Genomic DNA, 22,969 nt, shown 5'->3' with positions numbered 1-22,969 from the left:
CTTTGGATCCTAAAGGTATAATTAGTTTTTTACAATAAAATCGCGAAATTCGGAAAAAAAACGGCGGAAGCAAAGTTGTACACCTAATATCAATTAACAGACAAAAGAGCAGTACCATGAAAGGTACCTTACTTTCACGTGTTTCAAACCTCAACAGTTTTATTTAGAATTTTTCGTTCATTCAATGGAGCCAAACATGAAAAATTGCATCTCATTCAAATTCAAACTGATTCTGGCTTTAAATGATGCACAAGCTTCGACCCAGAAAGTTATCCGTGAAAAGATAAAGAAAATCACCTTAAAAGGGAATCTGTGAAGATTAATACCGTTTTACAGGATCAGGTTACATGATAAATTGATGCCTAGTTCATGTTAATAAAGGGCGTATACCGGAAGTGAGAATCAGAAGTTTACTAAAAACAATAAATCTGAGAAATTAAACCACCTGATTCTTCAATTTTAACAGCAGCATCAATCAAAATTTAAAAAATTACTATGTGGCCAATAAAAATTTTCCTTTCACTTACAATTTTCGTCTGGAAATGATTTATATGAAAATTTAGTTAGCTTCATTCATGTTTCTATTGCAAGCTCTGTAGTTAATTAACCTGATCTAACCTGAACTAACCTTTTGTTATATCGAGGTGGATAAATGCTCGTTTACGCACATTAAATCGTTGGTTGGTTAAACCAGACCACATAAAATCTTATGTGGTCTGGTAATGCGGAACTCACTGACAGGATATTGTCGAATACCTATTAAAATCCCCTTTTCTCTTTTCACCCAGGCGTCCACTCTAGGACCGCCATGAAGCATTACTTTGGGTAACCTGAACAAAATTTTTCCTTAATGTCATAGCGATTTGGCACTACAAGCAGATAACAAATTTACAAGATTGTTTTCCCGTGAATTCAACAGAACAAGATATCCTGTATAATGTGAGCTGCAATATTTCATTTGCTACCCTTGTAACACAAATTTCTATGTCTTTATAGGGTTCTACCGTATGAAACATGAGTAAACCACATTTTTAGCGTTCCGTTCTCACGCCAATTAGCGGTGTTGAAGAGAACCTCATAACACACCTCAGAGACGTCTGCACTGACCTCTATGGCATTACACAGACACAAGAGCAATATAGAGAAAAATCAATATCTCAACTCAAATATTGTGGCAACTTTCCTGGAAGTTTAGCAGGAAACTTCTCCAAACTACAGAGAACTTAAAGCAGTGATTGATAGATGTCTAACATCTATCAATTAAGCGAAACTCACTAATTGAGGTGAAATAATAACTTTTTATCAGTTTTTAGTAAGGAGAAGGGAGAACAATAATTTAAATTGGCGTAGATATGTTGATTAAATATAAAGGATACTCACGTGCTAGTATCATGAAAAGGCTCATCTTTGTGCGTCAATATCTCACCTTGATGGGAAAACCGTATTTCATTTAATCTTTCGCTAAAAAAAATAATTTTACTCACAAAAGGAAAGATGTGTTGGTTCACCCACACATCAAACATGTACATGCGTATTTCAGTTATCAATTTCACCAAGTTTTAATTTTATTCCGTATTTTTTCAAGGGTAAGCCCAATGTTTCACGACTTCATTTCGCATTTTTATATTATTTCAACAAATACCTACTATGATTTAATTCTTGGGATCAGTGACTTAGTTGTGGCTTTTCACACAGTAGTTTCCAAGAATTCTAACACTGTTTTTCTAAAAAGTTAATACAAATATGTATGAAAAGTGGGATTTTTTTATTTGAGTTGATCTTACAGCATCGCCATCTTTAAAAATCCTGAAAGACCAAATTCTTAAGATGGAGTGAGGAAGTCAATGGAATAGGATGCGCCGAGGACCAATCCACCAACTAAAGGTAAGTTTTATAGGTACTTACTGAAGTACTTTTTGCCCCAAAACAGCAATTGAAGGATTAGCGGTCTTCATACCGGCAAAAAAACAAGGAGCTTGTGTTCAGATCTCTGTCCTCTCAGACAGAAGTCTACGTGGTAATCGCGTCATCCGTCAAGATAGTCTTTTGTTACTTTGGCTTTGTCTAGATTTAAGCTTGGATAATCGTAAAGAACTGTATCTTTTTAGACCCAAAACAACGTAGCGGCTTCGCTATTTGCCTAATTAGTTTTTATTACATTTGTTTTGACTAGATTTAAATTAGGTTAAGTGTCGAGACCTGTGTCTTGTTACACCTAAATCAACGTGGCAACCGCGCCTTTCACCGAAAACCGTTACTTTTATTATAATTTTGTTTATATATGACGTCAAACGCCATTTTTTAAGGACTTAGTTGGCACCACTTGTATTGTGTAATGCCTCGTTGTCGGCTTTGCACAATTTCCCTCGTTTTTATCGATATTGTTTAGCACGTAAATCAGTAGTTTTAACCAATAAACTTTAGTTATGTAACTTAGGATGGTTGTTGGTTAATTTTACACGAGACTGCGAAGCCAGGGTGATCCAGAGGTGAGTCTCCAGTTCAGAATTGTCTTGAAGGCCATTTTGCCGAATGACCACACTTTGGCCCTGCAGGAAAAGCACACACCCTTTTGGTCTCTTAATCCGGACCAACCATAACAACTACGTTTTTTCTAGTGCTTTGCAGGGATACTGTCCCATTGCTTCATTGAGTCAGTTGGTTTATATCTACGCGAAATATCTACATACACGAAAATCAAGCTTAATTATTCGCTAAGATACACCAATACGAATGGTGATTGCTTATGAGTTCAGGGAATATGTTAGAAGATATCTTAGAGTTTTGGCGCTTAAAAGTAAAAAGAAGACTTTTCTTATAAGTATGATAACCTAAATGAGACTTATGTAATTCACAAAGCGATATTTTTCATAAACCATTTGTACAAATACGAGTGAATCATAAACAAAACTTAATTCATCATTTTTAACCTAAGCAAGCATTATTTGATCTCCAGATAACCGGTCGGCTTAAGCGCCTCGTATTTGATATGAGATAAACGTGTTTAAAAAGCGATTTTACAAGTGTGCAAAAACAAGTTTAAACAATACATTACGTTAAGGAAATACTGATAATCGAGTCACCGATCTAATCAGATTTCCATTAATATCGCATTTGCTTCCAATCAGCACTTCATAGATTTTAATTTTGGAATTTGCCAACAAATGGCATAATTTTTATTTCCGTTTTGTGAAAGTCGCCCACAACACGCAACTCTGAAAAGTCATAAATTTGAGCAAACTTTGATTAAAACACTCGCATAACACTAAAAGTGAGATTAATTTTACAACGTTGTTTGCCGTCTTTTGGTTGAAAAATACTGAATATTACGATTCTACATTTTAAAACAAACTGAAATAAATGAATCAACTCCCCAGTCATCTTGAACGAAGTTTAAAAAGTAACGTTACCAGTGCCACGATTTTATGTACTCGTTTAAAATTTACTTGTAGAGACGTAAATTTGAAGGAAACTTGGTAGGTTTCAAACGGACATTTGTGTTTAGAGTTTATTTAAAATTTATATCTAATACATTTTCAGGTGAATACCTTTGAAAGCTGGATCGTAGTTCAAGCCTATATGAAAAATTGATACGTTTGGAGCGAGCGACTGCCATTTTCTCTTAACCATTTCCCTATCTATGTATGAAACTATGCAAATAGTCAACAAATGTTAACGTCGAAGAACTTTTGTCAGCAAAGCTGGTTCTGGAGAGTAAGACAGATTGACATAACAAAATGAATCTTAATTTCTCAAACTTGTATTGAAATTAATCCACCACAAGGGACCAGAAACTGAGAAAATCATGAATCTTGAAATGATCTTCGTTCTGTCTGAGTCTCCATCTCTCCTCATCTCTTTACTAGATATACTCTCTTGTGGAATATTATGTATAAGTCGCGCCACTACAGCAAGATTTCTAGGATCCCATAAACCCTTTTCTTTGGCACTTTGCAGTACTGAAAACTGACATTCTATTACTTAGCAGTTGCTCTTAGAATCCCCAGGCGACGTTGATACCACTTCTTAACACGAAATCAGGACATACATTTCTGAGCGAAATATTTCAATTGAGGTCTTGATAGAAGATGGAAATGTCGATATGATTGAGTTCTGGCTCCGCTATTCGAGGCTGACGTTGATAAGGGTATGATCGAGATGAGTGTGACGGTGCCCAGAAATTTGCGTTAAGGAATTGATTAAAATGCCCGCTAGACACTAGGAAAACTAAAATCCTGGACACGATCGAGTTTTTTTTTTTTGTGTAGCGGTTACGCACTAACCAGGGGCCATTGCTCTTGTCCATGTTATCCGACTTCCGAGTGTGGGATTCACCCTAAGAGTTATAGGGAATACCCACTTAATACTTTTCCCTTCTGTACCCGGTTCCCGTTCCGGAACCGCCGTCAAGCATTACTTCAAATGGATGGAAATAATTTTTCCAGTATCCAATCTTTCCTCTTCAGAGGATATTTTATTGTCCAAGATATTCACTTCTGGAAACGTTAACATCTCAAATAGACTAACTGTTCAAAGCACCCTTTCTTCATGAAGAGGCGTTTTTCGCAATTTTCCGTTATTATTTTTCCGGAAATATGCATTTACCGAATATTGAAAGCAGAGATTTGAAAGCATTCGTCGATAAGCACGTGTCATTCTCAGGCACATTATAATGGGATAAATTTTCATCATTTCCGAATTGGAACTACGGTCATCGCGTGCGAACTAAAAACTCCATCTGTTTTATTGACGAAGTCAAAGCCTCTTGTTGGCTCAATTTCAATATATGACTCTTATGTGTAGTAAATAAAATGGAACCGGAACCTGCATTGCTCCATTCAAGCTGCGATCCTCAATTTCGAATGTTAACTCCTACTTGGTATACAATATTGTGCATTTAATAAAGGTGTTTAATTAGAAAAGAAGCGTTTGGAAGGTGTTAAAGTTAATAACTTTTCAACAGCCCACATTGTATAATAAATTCAGCTCAAATCTCTTTGCAAGCTACATAACCTCCTGTGAAGCAAACACCCGCTGGAAAATTATAAAGAACCTCCTGCTAATTTAATTTTAAAGACATGGAAGTGGGTAAAACTAGATTATTTGCTAAGTCGATACCATTATGCAGAGCCAACATCAAGATGTGAGTTATCAAATTTGAATTGGCTAATTATTGGTCGGCTCAAGCCTCACAAAACATCATTTTGCACCTTTGAGTGGAGTATTAAATCACTATTTCAAGTCATGGCTACTACGAAATCCTATCTAAAGCCAGAAATTCTTTTATTAAAAATCGACTTCAGAAAAAGCGAAGGAAGATGTAAATATTGTGATATATTATATTCAATAAAACGCCATCACTTTGAAGCTTACGATGGGATCAAATTTCAATTTTCAGTAGGTTTCCGTGGCAAGTTCGGACTTACTGGTAGTCCAGTAATAACAATCTAATGCAAGAAATATTGCGGCATTACATTGGCTTTTGGACAAAGCTGACATGAACTTTAGACATTTAAAATACAATATTTTGTGTTAGCACAATTAAATCGATTTGGTTGAACTGGAAACTTAGATCTTGTCCGAAGAGCGTTGCTGAAGTGGCCCTTTAGAGACTCGCTTCTGTATTTCGTACAATTTGTTATTAATTTAAAAATTCAATTGACTCTGTGTGCAAACACAGAAGAAAGTGAAAAAATTTAAATATTCTGTATTTCTAAGTCTGCGAACAATTTACTTAGTATCATCACGTAAATGCGTTTAAATTGAGGAGGAGGAGGAACTAGTTCCTATTTATTTGAAGTATTTTCTTACCTTAAATGTATTACACGAGTATTTTCTGAAAATGAGAATTTTTCATCTTTACGTAACAGAAATGCAGTCAAAACCACAAGGAAGAAATCGACGTTCTCATTTGAAGAAAAAATATTATCTTGCGGATATATGAAAATATGAATATCTAACTATGGGCTAAAATGCGTCCTTTAAGGGGATTCATATTTCCATAACAGTTAGATTCCGTAAAAATGTTTCCGGGCCAGTGGGCAAGAAAAATATATTGGGGATTGCCCTATTTCTCGGTCTGATTTAGTACAATCGCCCATTTTGGTATCAGAATTAGCACCGAGTCAAAATCATAGTTATCTCTTTAACAGAAAAATCCATCGATAGAGACGGCGAATGCTCAGCAATCCCACATCTGAAACCTCAAATGAAACCTTCAAGTTTGAACGGGCTCAACATTTTAACAGTTATTTGTATTTTCCAATAATGTAAAATAAACCATGTGACACGTTGAAAAATGGTGTTCAACCCATATTTGCATACGTGCTTTAGGTCAAATTGTGCACTATGCCCATCTGCTTTCCAGTCTTTAATCGATATTAATTTTGATTTATGTTATACAGGGTGCTATAAATTTGCGGGAATGTATAGGGACCTTCTAAACTATAACAAATACGGGGCCGGTAAAATTTAGGCAAATGCGCGCTCATTTTAACGCTTATTCAACATACACATTGTTAATGTATTAATATGTTATAGGGCTCTTTCAATAGGGGAAGGGGAGCGGGGAATCAAATCAATAATTTTTTTGAAAATATCCTTCAGTGCAATAAGCTGATATTTTGCAGTGCCGCATTTTTTGAGCGTACAATTACTTAAGAAAAAATATATTTTTTTAATTCCAGGCATGTAAGGACCAGCCTCAGCGCATAAGGATACATATTTTTCAACTAGTGTTAAATATTTAAAGTAGTTTGGCAATTTGGAGGAATGGGTTGCCAAAGAAACAACAACCAAGATTAACTTTATATCGCTTTTTTTACATCCAAGCCAGCAGAAATATTCCTACCGAGCAAAAGCAGGAAATAATAATTACCAAGTTAGGTTATTAAGGTCCTGTTAATTGGTCCTTATGGCTTATTAAGTCAGATTATTTGGATCATACTGAATAACTATCACGAATTTTCCTTTTTGTAGGAAAATTGTTTTCCTTGATATCAACTACAAGTCTGATAAGACTGCCTTATCAATACCTAATTACAAATTTCCAGCTAATCACTACATTTAATTGGCACACCCACCTGGTGCTTTTAATCCATAAATTTTCCTCACGTAAACTTTTCATTTTCTCAAGATTTATGTCGTATTTGTTTTCCCACATGGACACTCAATCAATTGTTATAAGTTCTGGAGTAACTTATTTGGATATCGTAAAAGCATAACATGTTTCGCCTTTATGATCACCTAGATAGATATATTACTTTACTTTCGAACGTAATTGTGATTTATGTTTTATGTGTTCGTTATTCTTCCTTTTGTCCACTTGCTTTTCTAGGCCTAGAGCACGGTCTTGATTGATATTGAAAACGTGCCACATTGAATAAAAATAACTTTTTAATAAATACAACAACCATAATTTTGTATGTCAAATTTATCTATGTGTGTAACCAAAAGTGTATTATTGGATCTATTGGTCATCCCTAAACAATACACCGCCATTGGTCATCATGATAAGTCACGAGGCGGTCGAATAAATAATTAAGCGTAAATACATTAATAAGTTGCATTTGACATTGTTGTCATTATATGGTTATTAATTAGGTAACTTAAAGTAATTAACAGCAAATGTATCGCATTAATTTCATACGAAGTAGATGTGATGTAAAGGTTAGCTTTTGCCGCATATAAAGTGGTAAAGGTCTAAAATGAATTTAACGTGTTGTACGATTTAGTACCTCTACATCTATACCTATCTTCCTTTCAAATGGGAAATGACTTCTTTTCAATCTCTTGTATTAACAATAATTAGCGGGACGCCTTGTTGCTCCAAACGCCCCTACATTCCGCATTGTTAGGGTGTCTTCAACGATGTCGGAATAAAAAATATTCTGAAAAGTTATAATGATGTTGAAATAAGGAAGGATTTTTGTTATCATTAGTTAAGTTTGCTGGATCTAGTCTTAAAATAGCTATTTAACAAACAAATGTATTAATGATATCTATGCGATGAAATCTAGATGTTTCAACGCGTCAACGCAGCAAACGGACTAATAAAAGTGGAGATTATTAATCGCTTATAATATACGCGTTCGTTACCACATTTTCCGTCGGCTGCATTGCGAAAAATTACAATGCAATAAATTTTATAACATAATTTAATTATTTTGATGGCTTATTATGCATTGTAATGTTACCTCGAGTGGAAGAGTACCATCTATATTAAATTCGCTTTTTTTCGAATATTTTTCAAAACGGTTGCATTGTAATTGGATGATCTATCTCCGAAATACGTAATTTTTCCTCACTTTAATCGACTCTGTGTCTCTCACGGTTCCTGAGATACCTATGTTGAAACTCGAATGAGAGATATCTTATATGAAAGGTGTCTGATTATATTTAAATTTACATCTAATTTATTAGAGATGTAGGAATATAATAGAAAAGTTATGAATTTTCTTATTTTAGGACAAAGGTAGTCTTCACCTACTGATTAGACCGCAGACTACAGAATTTTGAATTTCCAGCCTGGAGGCGGTAGCAAGGAAAAGTTTTAAACTACCAAGCTGTGAGTAATTTTTATTGCATACATTGCGTCGTTGTTGGGTCTTTATGGCAGTTTTTTAGCAATCAGTAACAAAATGCCTCAAAACTTTTGCAATATATTTTTAGAGGTTTTGACGCTGATTGGCGTTTTCATTTACTATACACAAATCCCTCTCATGTTGTTCAACAAGTAATGAAAATAACATTTCGTGTCACAGAGAGAATATTTTACCAAATAAGTCAAAGGTATGGTGAACTGCAAGGGGCTGCGTTCACTTAACATTATTAAATCATGAGTTTTCAAAACGAAAGTTAACGTTATGGAATATTCGCCTCTATGGATAAAAACAATGTTTTGGGTTAGAACAAAATATGACGAAAGTTGCTTTTTTTAAATAGTCGAAGAAAAAAACAATCCCTTTTTCTCTTTTTTTCTTTTTTTCAACTTAGTTCTCATTGCTTTTCCTGTTTCTTGGTAGGCAATTCTGGTAATTGCTCAAAAACTAATTAAAAATACATGTATTAAATCAAAATGAGCTGAGTAGACTGGAGTAGGAAATTTATTATTAAATACAAAATTTACAAAAATAAAAACATACAAACCAGCATGAAATGCTGAAATATAGTATTTGCGCACGAGCCGCAGGGGAATGCAGTAAGTCATGTGAGTAGGAAACGTTGAATAGCCACATTTAAAGTTTTTCCGATGCATCATTTACAGGAAAAATTATATATGATTAGAGAAACAGCCATCTCTACAACATAGAAAACCTTGATTTAATGAGCAAACATCACTTTTAACATGAATTTTCAATTAATTTTGGAACTAATTGAACTTCCAGCAAAACTGCATAGGGAACGGTACTCGAGCCTCTTAAGAAACGACATGGCTTTTGTAGCTTTGGAGCTGTTCCTCTCGTCTATAGATGTAAAGGATTCATGGCCACCACGAATTCCCGACTTAAACCCGATTGATTTTTTTTTCGTTTTTTTTGATGTTATTGATATATAAATCCGTACCTTATACCAGAGAAAAATGATGTGGGGACAATATTTTAGAAGGTACGAATACAATCAGAAATAATAATCAATCCGTGTTCAACGTGCAACTAAATGTTGGTTGAATGTGCTGACTTTAAATGGTAGAAAAAAACAAGCAACTTTTGTATAAGGCAGGTTTAGTTAAATCACTTTATTTTTTCGTTCACTAGCACGCTAAACTAATTTATACCAATATTTCTGGGAGACCCTGTATTTGTCTTCCGTGGGCGGTTATACCCCCAATTCCGATGGCCCAGATCCATCATCGCTTAAGACAGAAAACAAAGAAGTGCGTAGATGTGACCATTGCCGTAGGCGGTGCATGTCATGATGTAATATAGGTACATTCCAAACTACCCCAATGGCTCACCCCATATCTCCCCCTCGTTCCGTATAAAAGCGGCCTGTTGCCGCGTGTGTCGCGAGTCAAACTTTGAAAACTGTCAGACTGCAACAAGTTTCGCGCACCACCTGAAGAACTGTTAACAGTTGCGGTCGGCCGTGTTAAAATGTGCCAGAAATCCACGAAAGCCGCTTCTATGGTGCGATTTGTGGTGGTTTTGGCTGTTTTTTTGTCTGTTGCCGAATGTGCTGCAGGTAAGAATGTGTGAAAAAAATTATTTACTTGAACAAGTGTTTCTCCCGGAAGTTGTGATTTTTGTTAATGAATGAGTTGGGCATAAATTCGCGCCAAAACAGTAAATAAATTTGAGAAATTGTAACGAGAGTTTTCACCAAGAAACGATACTTTGCACTACTGGTGAATTCCTGACATTTCTTAGTCGGTGTAACATTTATCTCTCAATTGGATTTATAGAGGGGACCGTAGTAATATTTTGCTGATTCTACGGAAATTCCATAGCGGACCGAAGAAACGCCCACATTTTATTTTTTCTCGCATTTTTCTCTATATATTTTCTTCAAAATTTTCAGCAATTTACAGTGGTACGTAATTTTTTAATAAGTCGAGCGAAACACGACTAAAACAAAAAAAAACGACTAAAACCAATTTTTACACACAGTGCATAATTTCGCTTTTAAAATGTATAAAACGCAGCTCCAAATGTATGTTGAAGGATACTAATTTCGAAAATCGATCAGGCATTTTTCCCAAATAACTTTTTCATCCGAACTCTTTATACATAGCCATGGGATTTTTTGATTAGAATCCGTAGCAATTCTTTTTCTAACGATGGGTTATCTATTCAATTTAAAACGTTTTTAGTCTCTTTCAATTTCCTGATGGCAAATAGTTCAGGCACAACGGAGACACTTTTTCATATACAAGCGAGCTTAAAAGCTTAAATTCATGATTTCCATGCTTATAGCAAAAATAGCCTTTTGGCTTGAAATAATTTATTTCAGTTTACACACTGAAAACTCATAAAACAACAGCATACGTCCGAAGTTGCTCGGAAAGTGGACAATCTTACGTACAATTAAACAGAAAAACTGAAAGAAAAAAGTTCATAATCTTTTATGAAAGAAAAATCTTTAATTTCACAAACCTCTGGACTGATCAATTTTCGAAATATTATAGTAAAAAATTAAGAGAGGTTTCTTTAATTCCCCATATTAAGAAATGTTATGCACCTGTGCAACATACTGGAAACATGTTGCACCTGAGCAAAATGTTCTTTCAAGAAAATTTCTATGTCATGCCCCTATTACATAGGTATTAATCTCAAACCATGGTATTTCTCTTGGTTGACGCGCAATGGTGTACTTAGCTTGCTCGACCACAAAGTCTATCTACATAGAAAGGTACTAAAAACTTTAATTTACTTGAACGATTTTGTGAACATCTGTGGTTTTAAGGAGCCCGAATGCGAAATTAATGAATCCTTTTCTTTAGACTTAGATGGAACGATTTTAGCAGCTCTTTCTCAGTCAAATGGAGTGTAGGGCGTTATTGAAACATAAGGTCTGGTACCTTCTAACCGACCTGGGGGGGGGGGGGGGGGCAAAGCAAAAAGGGCGGCAGACTTTCCTGGTCGGCAGTTTTTCTCGGAGGTATGAGGGCGGTGATTAAAAATTTCGTCCAGGGCGCCAGACCTACTAAGGCCGGCCCTGGGTGCAGTCCCATATCCCATTTACAAAGAATTTAAATTAATCAGTTTTTTAAATTTTATTTTCAATTTGTGGCAGAGGTTTTTCTCGATTTTCAATAAGGTGTTTAAGTAAAATTGTTTCCTTAAAATTTGCTAAATATGTAGAAATTCCGGAAACTCAATGCGTGGGCGACTGACTGCAATGTAAACAGATATTAGTTTAGGAGTAAAAGCTCGTAATAATTTTAATTTATTTTTTACTGTTAAACAGGGATGTATAAACATTAAAAATGCTCTATATGAATGCGTGAATTTCTCCTCAAGCGCAATTCCGAAGCAGGATTGGAAACATATGCGTTTAGCGAACATGAGTTTCTGTTTTTTAACATTGATGATGCATTATGCATTGCGAACAGACGTCCTGTGTATCGCTTTTGATAATTCTCAAAATGCTTTTCAAAAAAATACTCACTCATGAATACAGAACATTTTAGTGTCACAAATTAGAATCCATGGCTGCACACTGCACATTCATCAAAACCTGTTTGGAAAATAGGAGACCTTTATGTAGAGAGATTTGGTTTTTTTCCAGCATTTCGGCACTTTAATTTTATAAATAATCTTTGCCCTCTGTCGTTTTCACCTCGCGATCTTGCCAATAAATTTAAATACGGATAACTTAGTAGCAGCCAACAGGGCACAATGCGTGTGTTTACAATAAATAGGGCTCATAAACAATGGGCTGTATGCAGAGGTGCAACATAATAGAGACAGGAGTAAAAGATATGGTTATTAAAATCTCATGCTGTTCAATGTATCCGCGAAAATCTTGCCATGTCGTAAATACAAAACCCCACATAAATGTAATGAAATTGTGGGAGAAGGACGCATGCATTTTCGATGAAATATAATAACATAAATTAATGTGCTTAAGGGTTTCGTTGTAGGCGGTATTTTAGGCGGTTATTGATATGCAAGGTATACAAGGTGTTCGATAAAGAGATACAAAGTTTTCAATGGGAGATAGATGGGGTCATTTTGAATCTACAGGGTGTTTCAGGTTTTAACACACAAACTTTAATCGTGTATTCTACGTTCGAAAATAACCCTAGTTTTGGTTGTAAAGAGTTAAAAGTGAAAGGCTGATTATTGTCAGTTTGACATTCGAATTTTTTTCAACGTCCTGTATTTCCTAAACGAAGCGTTTCTGAAATATAGTTAATCTAGCAAACTAGGATTATTTTCGAACGTAGAATACACCATTCAAGTTTGTGTATTAAAACCTGAAACACTCTGTATAATCATATTTTTCCTTATACAAAACATCACCTTTTTTGAAATGTCGACCAAGAGGGGAGAGCAGAGAAGGCGTAGTACAGGGGCAATTAAATTCACTAGAAAGGGGGGGTCTCATTTTGAAAATGAAATTAATTAATGGTAGTATTGTTTAAAGCAGAACTGACGTTATAAATTTTAAAATGATTGATACTTATTTAAATTTAATGACTCTTATTTTCTTATTGTGACTAATATTTCTTTTTGTTTTTAGTTTTCTGAACTGTAATTTGGCTATAGTGCCATATATCATTTCATATAATTCGAAATTACCCCATTTATGTACCATTTAAAACCTCCTCTCGCCCTTCTAAACATCCTGTATATTAAGCTAAGAGAAACTTCAGAATAACAGAGCAAAATTATTAGTATTTTTTCAGCAGGGACAAGAAAAAATACGGTGTTTTAAAGTGAAGCTTCCCCAAGTGAGTCAAGTGAGTTTGGGAGACGGAGAGCAATCGGGAAACCCCTTGGGCCACGTAATTTAAACCCTTGTGACTTTTACTTATATAGACATATCAAAAATGAAGTGTGCAAAGAAAGGTTAAACAGCGTGATGGGACTCTAAGAAAGGATGGAATAAAGCAAGAACTGCTAAGATCGGAACTTTAACGATATATCACTGAAAACGTCTAATATGTAGATTAAAGACATATTAGGGCGAAGTTTCAACACTACAATAGATACAAAAAAATACGTTAGCAAGAAACATAACGATATCACTGAGAAAAAGTTTAAATAAAATTTTGTGAAAGTTTAGTTCAGGTTATATGTATAGGGTTTCAAAAAAGGAGACAATCCGTTAGTCAAACCACAAACTTTTAGATACACAAAAAGTTAAATTCAATTCCTATTCTGTCCTCTTCCTTATAGCTCCATATATTTTTTTAATATTTTACTGAAATTTTAAGAATATTCAATTCATTGGAATTTACATGGATAGACTTTCCCACTCCTTGTCTAAATCTACGGGGTCAAATTTTCTCTGGGATCAGTCATTTTTTTACCAAACTTTTTCCAATGGTCGGTAATAAAATTCTTTGCAATTTGATTTTTTAAAAATTTTCCTTATGTCTTTTTGGCTACTTGACAGTGTTTTCTACTTACTGGCACAAGTATCTAGATAGTTTAAAATATTTTTGCAAATAGGTGGAAAACGACAATAGGAAAAAAAAAATTGTTGTAAATATTTAAAAATAAATGGCCATTCACGTGCCTCTAAAAAGGTTTAGTATGAAAGATTTTATACGGTCCTAGAAGAAAATATCATAGATACACATATTATAGTAAAGTCTATGTATATAGACTAGAATTACAAATTTTCCAAATTTCGACTTAATATCTCAAAAACGGTGGGAGTCAGGAAGAAAAAGGCGGGTCAAGCAGATCCTCAGAGTTTTCAAAATCAACTTCTATCTTTCCTTTCATTAAATTGCGTGACGTTATTGGCAGATATTTGGGGGGATCTTGTCTATTTAATTTTACTTATAACGATTAGTCAATTTTAGACCCGCCAGATAAGACCCCTTTCGACTATAACAGTTCGCTTTTGGGGAAGAAATTTTCAAGAAACAGCGAAAGTTAATCTCCAAGCTTAACAATTCAACGAGACCCTAGAGACATGAATTTTATGTCATTTGTATTTATACTGATAGAAAGCGCACTTAAATTGTATTTTCCACATGCAACCCCCTTTCCTTTAACTCATTTTATTTTCAATTTCTCAGTCCAAGATTGCTGATATTACGATGATAATAAATTTGATATGAAGCTCGAAGAAAAGAAATACTTTTCACCTTTATAACATGTAAACAAATTATTCTATTACAGGATTATAAATTAGACAAAAATGCGACAAGGAATGAAAAATTAATAATGAGCCTCATTAAATGTATATGTAAGTTACACCCTTAAAATCTAAAGCCTGAAAGATACCTTTGGAACAATTTTCTGCTTTTTCCACATTAATGTTAATATAACTTTATAGTATTTTAATTATAATGAATTATACTGTTGAGATTATGCCACAGTATCCCTTTTAACTTCACTCCATTATCACAGCAAATACGAGACATGACTATAGCCATCCAGTTTGTCGTTATCCTTTTCGGTTAAAGCCCACCTTTTTTAATGCAGGGTTACAAAAAAGTATGTGGAAACTCGCTCATACATTGTTATGACTTATCTCCTTAATAACTCCCAAAAAATCCAGCTTCAAAACTTTGAACTACAACGCAAAATATTTTAATCATTCGATCTATTCCCAGTTTGCAACTGGAACTTAAGTTGACTTGATGCTAAATAAACTCCGAAATTTACAACTTTCATTTTATACAGGAAGTAGTATTAACTCGAGGAGAAAAAAGAAGTTTCGGGAGGGCATTACTAGGGATTAACTAACTCGGTAATCCACGTTAAAAACGATGAAGTACCGAGCATAACGAAGAGTTTATCTCTTTATGTTTGGGGTTATTGATGATGTATTTATATAGGAGATACATCATCAAGGGGATTAGATAGAGTTGTATGTGGCTAGGATGGTCACGCTTTAGACTCAAAAACATTGGTTTTGCGGGTTTGATAAAAAGAAATTTTAAGTCGTGTTTTCAATTCTGTTCAGTCGATGGTGCGATTTTAATGACAATTTTTCAAGGTTTTCTTTGTAATTTTAATAAAATTTAATTTGATTATGTGTGAACTATTTCCGCTGCTCTTCGCGGACCTGCCTCCAGATTAAACCATCCCACATTGGTACCGTTGCTTTCTTCAACAGCTCAAATTCCCATGAGTCTGATCGGCCCATCTGACGAGGATAATAAATATTAACGAAAACTCATTTGCTTGAGAATTTTTCTATAATAACGCATCGATTTTAGCTTAGAACCACATAAGAATAGAACCCGTCCAAAGGAAATAATCAATATCCACGTCGAATGGAAATCCTTGCACCAATTTCAATAAGCTCGAGTATCTGTATGGAAATCCGACCTTTCTCAACATCCATATTGTTGCCGAAGGGTCTTTAGCCGTAGGTATTAGCTAAATTAAAGTTATATCCATGATAGCCGTTCTAGGTATAATGGAATAGATACCCTAAGAAGCAAATGATGTTAATATCGACCCAAGTGTTCTATTTAGTGTGAGGTTATTGATTTTAGTTTAACGCGAAGGGAAATTCTGATGGGTTTGGGGACAATGCTAGAAAAAGATAGAAAAACATGGCAAAAAAGGTTCTTCCTTCAAATCGTTTTTCTTTCATCTGACCTTTATCGTTCGGTTAAGCAAATAGCTCCCGGAGATTCCTTACGACTACTCCATTCTCTCATATTCCTTAACTAGATTATTAATTTTTACATAGAATTAGAATGGTTTCCTCACCAACCAACGGTTCAGGTATATAAGATATGTAGTCAGGTACTTCAGGCCTGTAGACCCTAGTTTGATCAAACAGTTTACCTACCATGCATCCCTAAGCATCATCAGAGATCACCTATTTCTTACTTAAAGACACTTTATTGCAAAAAAAACAAAAAAATTATCACCCTGTATTTCACATAATGAGCGAAAACCGACTCATGCTTATATGAACTTTGTCTCTTAAAATCATTCACAGGTTCACTCTCTGAATTTTTGACATGGTATTATGAAACACCCTGTGGACATTCCTTGTTTTTCTGGTATGGATTGTGGCATGCAGGTAAGTAGTTATTAGAGCACAACTCCTTCCAAAACCAGCGCAATCGAATGGGCACATGCATACCAAGAACACCCATATCACTAGCGATAAATGTGACCTTGCGGTGCATTTGCCCTGTTTAGGCTGGTTTGCACTCGTCACAATTTCCGCAAAAAATGCGCGACTAATAGAAACAAAAAGTTTTTCTAACGAACCAAAAACGATTAATAAAATGACCGTGAATCGCATGCTTCTAAGATGATTCCTAAATATTATTAGTGACGAATAACGAGTGACGAATAAATAATGACGAAGATCAAGATTTTTTTTAATTAAATTTGTCTGGGTGATTTTGAACTGCATTTTGTGCACGTCTCAGGGATTTTTTCGAACATTTTTCTTCGTCTACGTTTCTTCAAATCTCTTCCACCTCATGTTGTTTTGGCTTGCAATTTTGGTGTTCCACTAACCAACGATAGTTCCAGTTAATGAACCCACGGAATTAATTAAACGATTTAAACCTCGACCAAACATTGAGAAAAATATCATGTTTAAGCCAACTTAAGCTGCCTCAAAGCTCGGTTTTTAAATCATGATTCGTATTTTCTTACGGTAACGGGTAATAGTAATTTATACGGGACCAAGCTTAAAACGGTATTTTTCAAAGCTCAAAAATCCCATTTTACTCAACTTGCTCTTCATATTTTCTAAAGGCATTTTAATTTACAATAAATTTTTTTTCAGGCCGATATGAAATTAAAAAAAGTAGGGGTACGTATACAACGTGCATGAACACAGTAGTTTTACCACTGAAGTTACAATTAAAGCGTGCCTGCACCCGTTAGTTTTGTGCCTTTTCCACTTTCAGGCGACTTTTCATGATTGCTTCTGATTGTGTGAAAGTTTTTCCATAATTTACACCTTCTCAACTCTCCATCCAACCAAAACATAGTTTGCTGTACTCTCAATTCCATTAATTAGAAAATCACTTAGATGTCCGAAAAACGGACAATCGAGACCTTTAGTGCATGCATAGAAAAATTAGTTTAGCCCTGATTCTCAGTGTTTTAGCTCACTTCCGGAGAGGTACAAACTCGAAGCTGTACAACGTACATTATGATCCATTGAAAGGAGTTCCACAACCGCTCATAACATTTCTCAATCTAGGTCCTTAACTTACTCAGGTTTATGTAGCTGAAAATTGCCATGAATACATAATACCCCCAACGACAAGTTTATGGACAATTTCCGTAACTTTCATAGTTATATAACAGTTAAGGAGGAGCTAGGAGCACAAGTAATTTGGTTATATAATAAGCAAGGTTGGTTATTAATAGGGATTATTAGGTAGAATTTTTCAGGTTTAGTTTTTTCTTGGAATTAAAAAAATCCATCAGTATAATCAAAGCCCACATGAGAGCTTGATGATATTCGAGCAGGTTAGCACATTTTGTCTGATTACGTAAAAGAAAATTTAATGTGCCTTGTAACGGGGCAAATCCCGCGTCATCCGCACCTCTGTTGTCACCTCTACAGGGTGTAACACATCACCATGAAGATATTTCAAAGAGCGACAGTACTCTGCGAAATAATAAAAAAAGGCTAATAAATCGATGGTCAAAAAAGACACCATATTCGGGGTGGTAAGCAAAATTTTACATTATTTAAAGGACATTTTCGACAGTTTTAAGAATTTTAATTTCGTTTAGATTTCTTTAGTTTAGATTTCTTTTTATTTTAAGAAATTTAAATATATTTTATGAGTTGCTTCAAACAGTGGATAACTGAGCCGAATGATTTATTTTCTACGTTCTTTACATTTTTAATTTGCATCGATAGATATTTTTGAAAATTCTACGAAGAAAAGGTATGAAAATATTGCAGCAGACTAAAAAGCTCAATAATTGAAGAAGAAATTTTAATTTAGTATCAGAATTCATACAGGGCGTCCCAAGAAAGACATACAAAGCATAAAACAGTGCATGACCTAAAAAATATAACACCCTATATATAGCTACCGACAATTTTGACATTTCGTTGCAAAAGGTCTTAAAGAAAATAAGAGCGTAAAATTTCAAAAACTTAACGCACACGTGAGAGAAACGCAAAACATGAGACAACACGTGAAACTTTCCCGCCTTGTGTATAGAAAAGGGCACGTTTTTAACCATACATCTATTAGCCTTTTTTTTATTATGTCGCAAAGTACTGTTGTCCCCTGAAATATCTCCGTAATGATATGTTACACCCTGTAGAGTAATACAGAAATCCATATTCCATTGACTCTTAATCCGTCTAAACAACGGGCTTAATTTCCTGCTGCCTAGTCTAATCAAGGAAAAGTGAAGAAAAGCTAATTACTTAATAGCTAAAACGCCCAAGAAAACTATTATATTTGTCTTGCTTTCAGTGGGACTTCCAAGAAATGAAACCTTTACGCTCATCATCGTTGGGTATTATTCGGGATTGTATACGTTCCTTTATAAATATCTCGAGGATGAAGGTTAGGAAATGAAAATAATGCACGGCAATAATTTTTAAAGCAGCAAGGAAATATGAAAAATATTAGACTATTTGCTGACTTTGTGTAAGGTTCAGTAAATGTTAAGTCCAATTGCATAGGTGCACATCGTGTTTTGCGGTTTAGTTTACAATTTTTTTTCGGTTCAATAGATGCATACATATTAAATTGTACTGCAGCTTATTCTAATGGAAATTTCATTCAAAAGTATGCATATTTTAAAAGTAAAATTTATTTCAGTTTAGAATAACCAAACAAAGGCAAAGCCTTCGTATTAATCTGCCGATAGTAATCGCGGAGGTTTCCATCGAGGACGCCCATAAAGTTTTTAATAAAGTGACAAAATCTTACATTTATACTTTTACGTTGTCGTATATTTCATGGTGCTTGTATTAAGGACGAAATCAGGTTCAATATCTGAAAGCGGAAGAACACCGGGGGATAGTGGACATTAAGGCGCATTTATGTTTTTGCTACTAGGCGCTGGACATAAAAGAGCAGAGCTAAAAGATTTACAGGTTTATTTCAAGAACGTCGAATAATACCTTAGAACGAGTTGATTTTGGATCAATGGCGGATCGCAGAGACACCAGCCGCTATGAACGAGTAAAAAATTTCGTTGCCCGCCGCTGGTATTTTGGGCAAAACGCACATGCCTTCCACCATTTTGTCAACGAAGTTCTAACTACATATGTATATTGACTCGTTAGCCTTCACAATCAAACATCTATTTTTTTTAAATTCAATTATTTTCTAATTTTGAATGTTTCGAAAATCGCTCGAAGAAGCAGAATGAGCATGTGCCCATGAATCAAATATTTTTTCAGACAGATTTTGTGTTATGCCATCTCAGAAATCGCAGGTAGAGCTTTATTCCTTGAAAAGTCCAGACTGAAAAGTTATAGCGAAATATCAGAAGCCGGTCAATTTCTAGTCTAAAATTTAATCAAAAAACAAAGATTCTGCAGTATTGATTAGATATTCAGGAAGCAGTAAATTGGTAACAAGAAAAGATGAAAGTTTTAAAGTGCATGGGGGTCAGTGTGGCCAGTGGCTTCCGTAAAATCGAAGAGCTAAACAACCAACCAGATTCTTTGGAGTTATCATTGAGCTTGATTTTATTTACAAAGAGAAAAGTTATGAATCGCTCACAGAAAAAAATCCTTATGGGAGTCCGTGTATTAAAAAAAAAATCAAAAAGGTAGGCAAATTTCAATCTCGTATCAAACTGTTCATTACGTTTATTATGGAATGAATAGTTTTAGCGCCACCATATACCTGGTCCGGTTTATGAGATCAATGCCCCTTAGGTACAAATTTGGGACATACATATTTGTCCTAATTGTGCAATTTCTATTAAATTTAAATAAAAACTCTTGCTTGCAGGAAAACCTACAAAACTAGTAAATATTTATACAGGGTGTCCGAAAATTATTCTCGGACACTCGAAATCAGATGCATTAAAACTGAACAAACTACAAGGTGGTTCGAGAACGAACTAGGAAGTAGGTGGATAAACGCTTCCATTTGGAAACAGTTTTTTACCGGCCTATTCCTTCGAGTTATAAATTAGCTACGTTGTTGGTTATCTAGACGATATTCCGGCTATAACTCCAAATCTGAAGCTGCATGCAGAGTGCAGAGGTCTTTCGATGTTTAGAGGAACAAGAAAAGCAAGTTTTCTTAAAAGAAAAACTAATTTTTCTTTATCAACCTCATAAAACACTGAGGTTTGTTCTATGTTCCAAGTGTGTTATGTGGAATTTACAAAGTTATCATAAAGGGACGAGGCCGTATTTAGTAGGGTTCTCAACAGGGACAAGACTGGTAAATTGCATTAGGAGAATTTTTTTAGAGAAAATTTGTAGTTGGAAACTAACTACATTACTGATCTTTTCTTAAATTTTACTTCAGGTGTTCAGGATTTTTGGTGAAATTTACAGAATTATTCGTGGAAGCATCGGGCATTACTTAATACTGGAATCTGGAAAAGGTATGCAAATCTTCTAACAACATTATTTAGTAAAGTATGCACCTGGCTTTAGGGAATACTTACCCCATTGGATTCTTTATAGATTATTCCCCACGGTTCCTGTATTACCCACGAACATTAATATTTCCATTTGTTTATGCACATGCACGTCCAAGCGTTAATTGATAATGCAAGTCGACCAGAGCAATAACGAGAAGCTGCAGAAATGAAATGAGTAGAACGAAGGTGTAATTTTTAATTTTTCATCGTGGTAAAACGTTCATATTCTTTAATTAACTTAATTTACTCCGAAAAGTAAACTTAATTTAGGTCTTTTTTGTCGAAATTAAACTGAACTTTAAATTTTTTTTGCTCAGTTTTTGGAGCGTTTCTAAGAATAGAAAACTTCACTACTTCAAATAATAATTCCATTGTTTCAGGCTCATGTTTAAACTACGGCCATGCCTGCTGGGGTGGTAAGTTTTTAACAGTTTAGCATTGCAAACAGAGAATTTTAGCTTTAGAGCGAAATACGATATTTGGGAGCGAAAATATTACAGGTCACGGGAAAAGGAGTAGCAGACAAGAAGTGCTTTCTCGATTAATCGACAATGAAGCACTGCCAAACAGAGCCAAAGCTGAGTGGTTTCTTTCGAAAATAATAAGTCCCCTGGATCTTCGGTATTATCGGGATGGAAACGACTTGGATACATCTGGAAATCAGCCAGGGATTGACGACCTATTTACCGATGTCGAAGGAGAAAATGCCAAAAGGTCAGTGTTCTGGTTGTGCAGACACCCATCATCTTTTTGCAAGTTCTTTTAGGTCAGGTATTACTTTATCTTGATTTTCTCGTAGCAGATGTAACTTGCACTTGATAAGCCAATTTAAACTTAGTAAAACTAATCGATAGTTCAGCTTCTGGGGATGCTGGCGAACATCCGTTATTGGATCGGTTAAGGCTTCTTAAGCAATTACCCTTGTAAGGTAGTTATATAATGGCTAAAGTCTATTTATCTAGAAGGTGTTTGCCAGATCAAAAGGACGCTGCCATCAGCTTGACCAGCTTCTCAAGCGTAGAAAGCTAATTCCATCGACTTAGATGGATTTTTAATAAACATTTCTTAGCTTGAATATCGCGTATCAATGATTTTTTCTATTCTAGCGGTCGAGAATGGGATAAAGTGCGAAACTTACTGAAAAACTCCAATAATGTTGCAGCAATTGGCAGGGGCCGAAATATCGACAAGTTCCCGAAATCCCCGGAGGTTTTGGTAAGCAATCTGTATCCAAAACCGTCGATTTAAATTGCTCAAACAATGATAAAACCCATCACTGCACTATTCTTATTTTAGGAGAAGCGATCAACAGAGGAATAATGAAAAAGGAAGACCAGACCAATTAACACTCTAATTAATTATTTCAAATAATCTAATAATCAAAACCTAACGTTAATTACCCTTATTTTCCTCATGTATCTTTAATTCAATTTAAATTTAGTTCTTTAATGTTTGCGTGAGATTTATAGATAATTTTACGAACATAAAACTGTTGGTGTATTCTTTATTAATTATGGCTGGAATAAAGAGTACATAAATGCATATTTTGTACATTAAGTCGTTTATTTTTAAATCATCATGATTACTGATTCATCTATGGAGTTCAGTGGACATGCATGACTTCCACTCTCTAAGTTAAGTAAGTAGATCTCTAGCAAGCGTTTGACCTACTCGTAGTCCCCTCGTGTAGCAATCAATACGTAAAAACACTTGAACTTATAAGCAAACGATGTGTTAATAGAACGTGATGCGTAAAATGTCCTCTTTCT

General features: G+C 34.9%; 1 protein-coding gene across 2 annotated transcripts; it reads left to right on the top strand.

The window, feature by feature from the left end:
- Positions 1-9,990: 9,990 nt before the first annotated feature.
- CCHa1 (CCHamide-1) lies at positions 9,991-22,744 on the top strand. 2 transcript variants are annotated; one of them, XM_066400931.1, is made up of 6 exons: positions 9,991-10,182; positions 17,392-17,418; positions 21,581-21,616; positions 21,701-21,914; positions 22,307-22,415; positions 22,497-22,744. In XM_066400931.1, exons 1-6 carry the CDS (start codon positions 10,095-10,097, stop codon positions 22,518-22,520), a joined length of 498 nt encoding a protein of 165 aa, XP_066257028.1. In that variant the 5' UTR covers positions 9,991-10,094; the 3' UTR covers positions 22,521-22,744. The 2 variants fall into 2 exon arrangements, with proteins under 2 accessions (XP_066257028.1, XP_066257029.1); XM_066400932.1 differs by lacking the exon at positions 17,392-17,418 and having other exon boundaries at positions 9,993-10,182.
- Positions 22,745-22,969: the final 225 nt, after the last annotated feature.

Source organism: Euwallacea similis, chromosome 21, assembly GCF_039881205.1.
Source record: "Euwallacea similis isolate ESF13 chromosome 21, ESF131.1, whole genome shotgun sequence".
NCBI lineage: Eukaryota > Metazoa > Arthropoda > Insecta > Coleoptera > Curculionidae > Euwallacea > Euwallacea similis.
Note: the sequence above shows the minus strand (reverse complement) of the source record. Positions and strands in the feature narration are given on the sequence as shown.

Coding starts and splice junctions, on each gene's coding strand:
- CCHa1 (XM_066400931.1), top strand. CDS start 10,095: ATGTGCCAGAAATCCACGAAAGCCGCTTCTATGGTGCGATTTGTGGTG. Junction 21,617..21,700: donor CGGCCATGCCTGCTGGGGTG/GTAAGTTTTTAA, acceptor AAAATATTACAG/GTCACGGGAAAAGGAGTAGC. Junction 22,416..22,496: donor CGAAATCCCCGGAGGTTTTG/GTAAGCAATCTG, acceptor TTCTTATTTTAG/GAGAAGCGATCAACAGAGGA.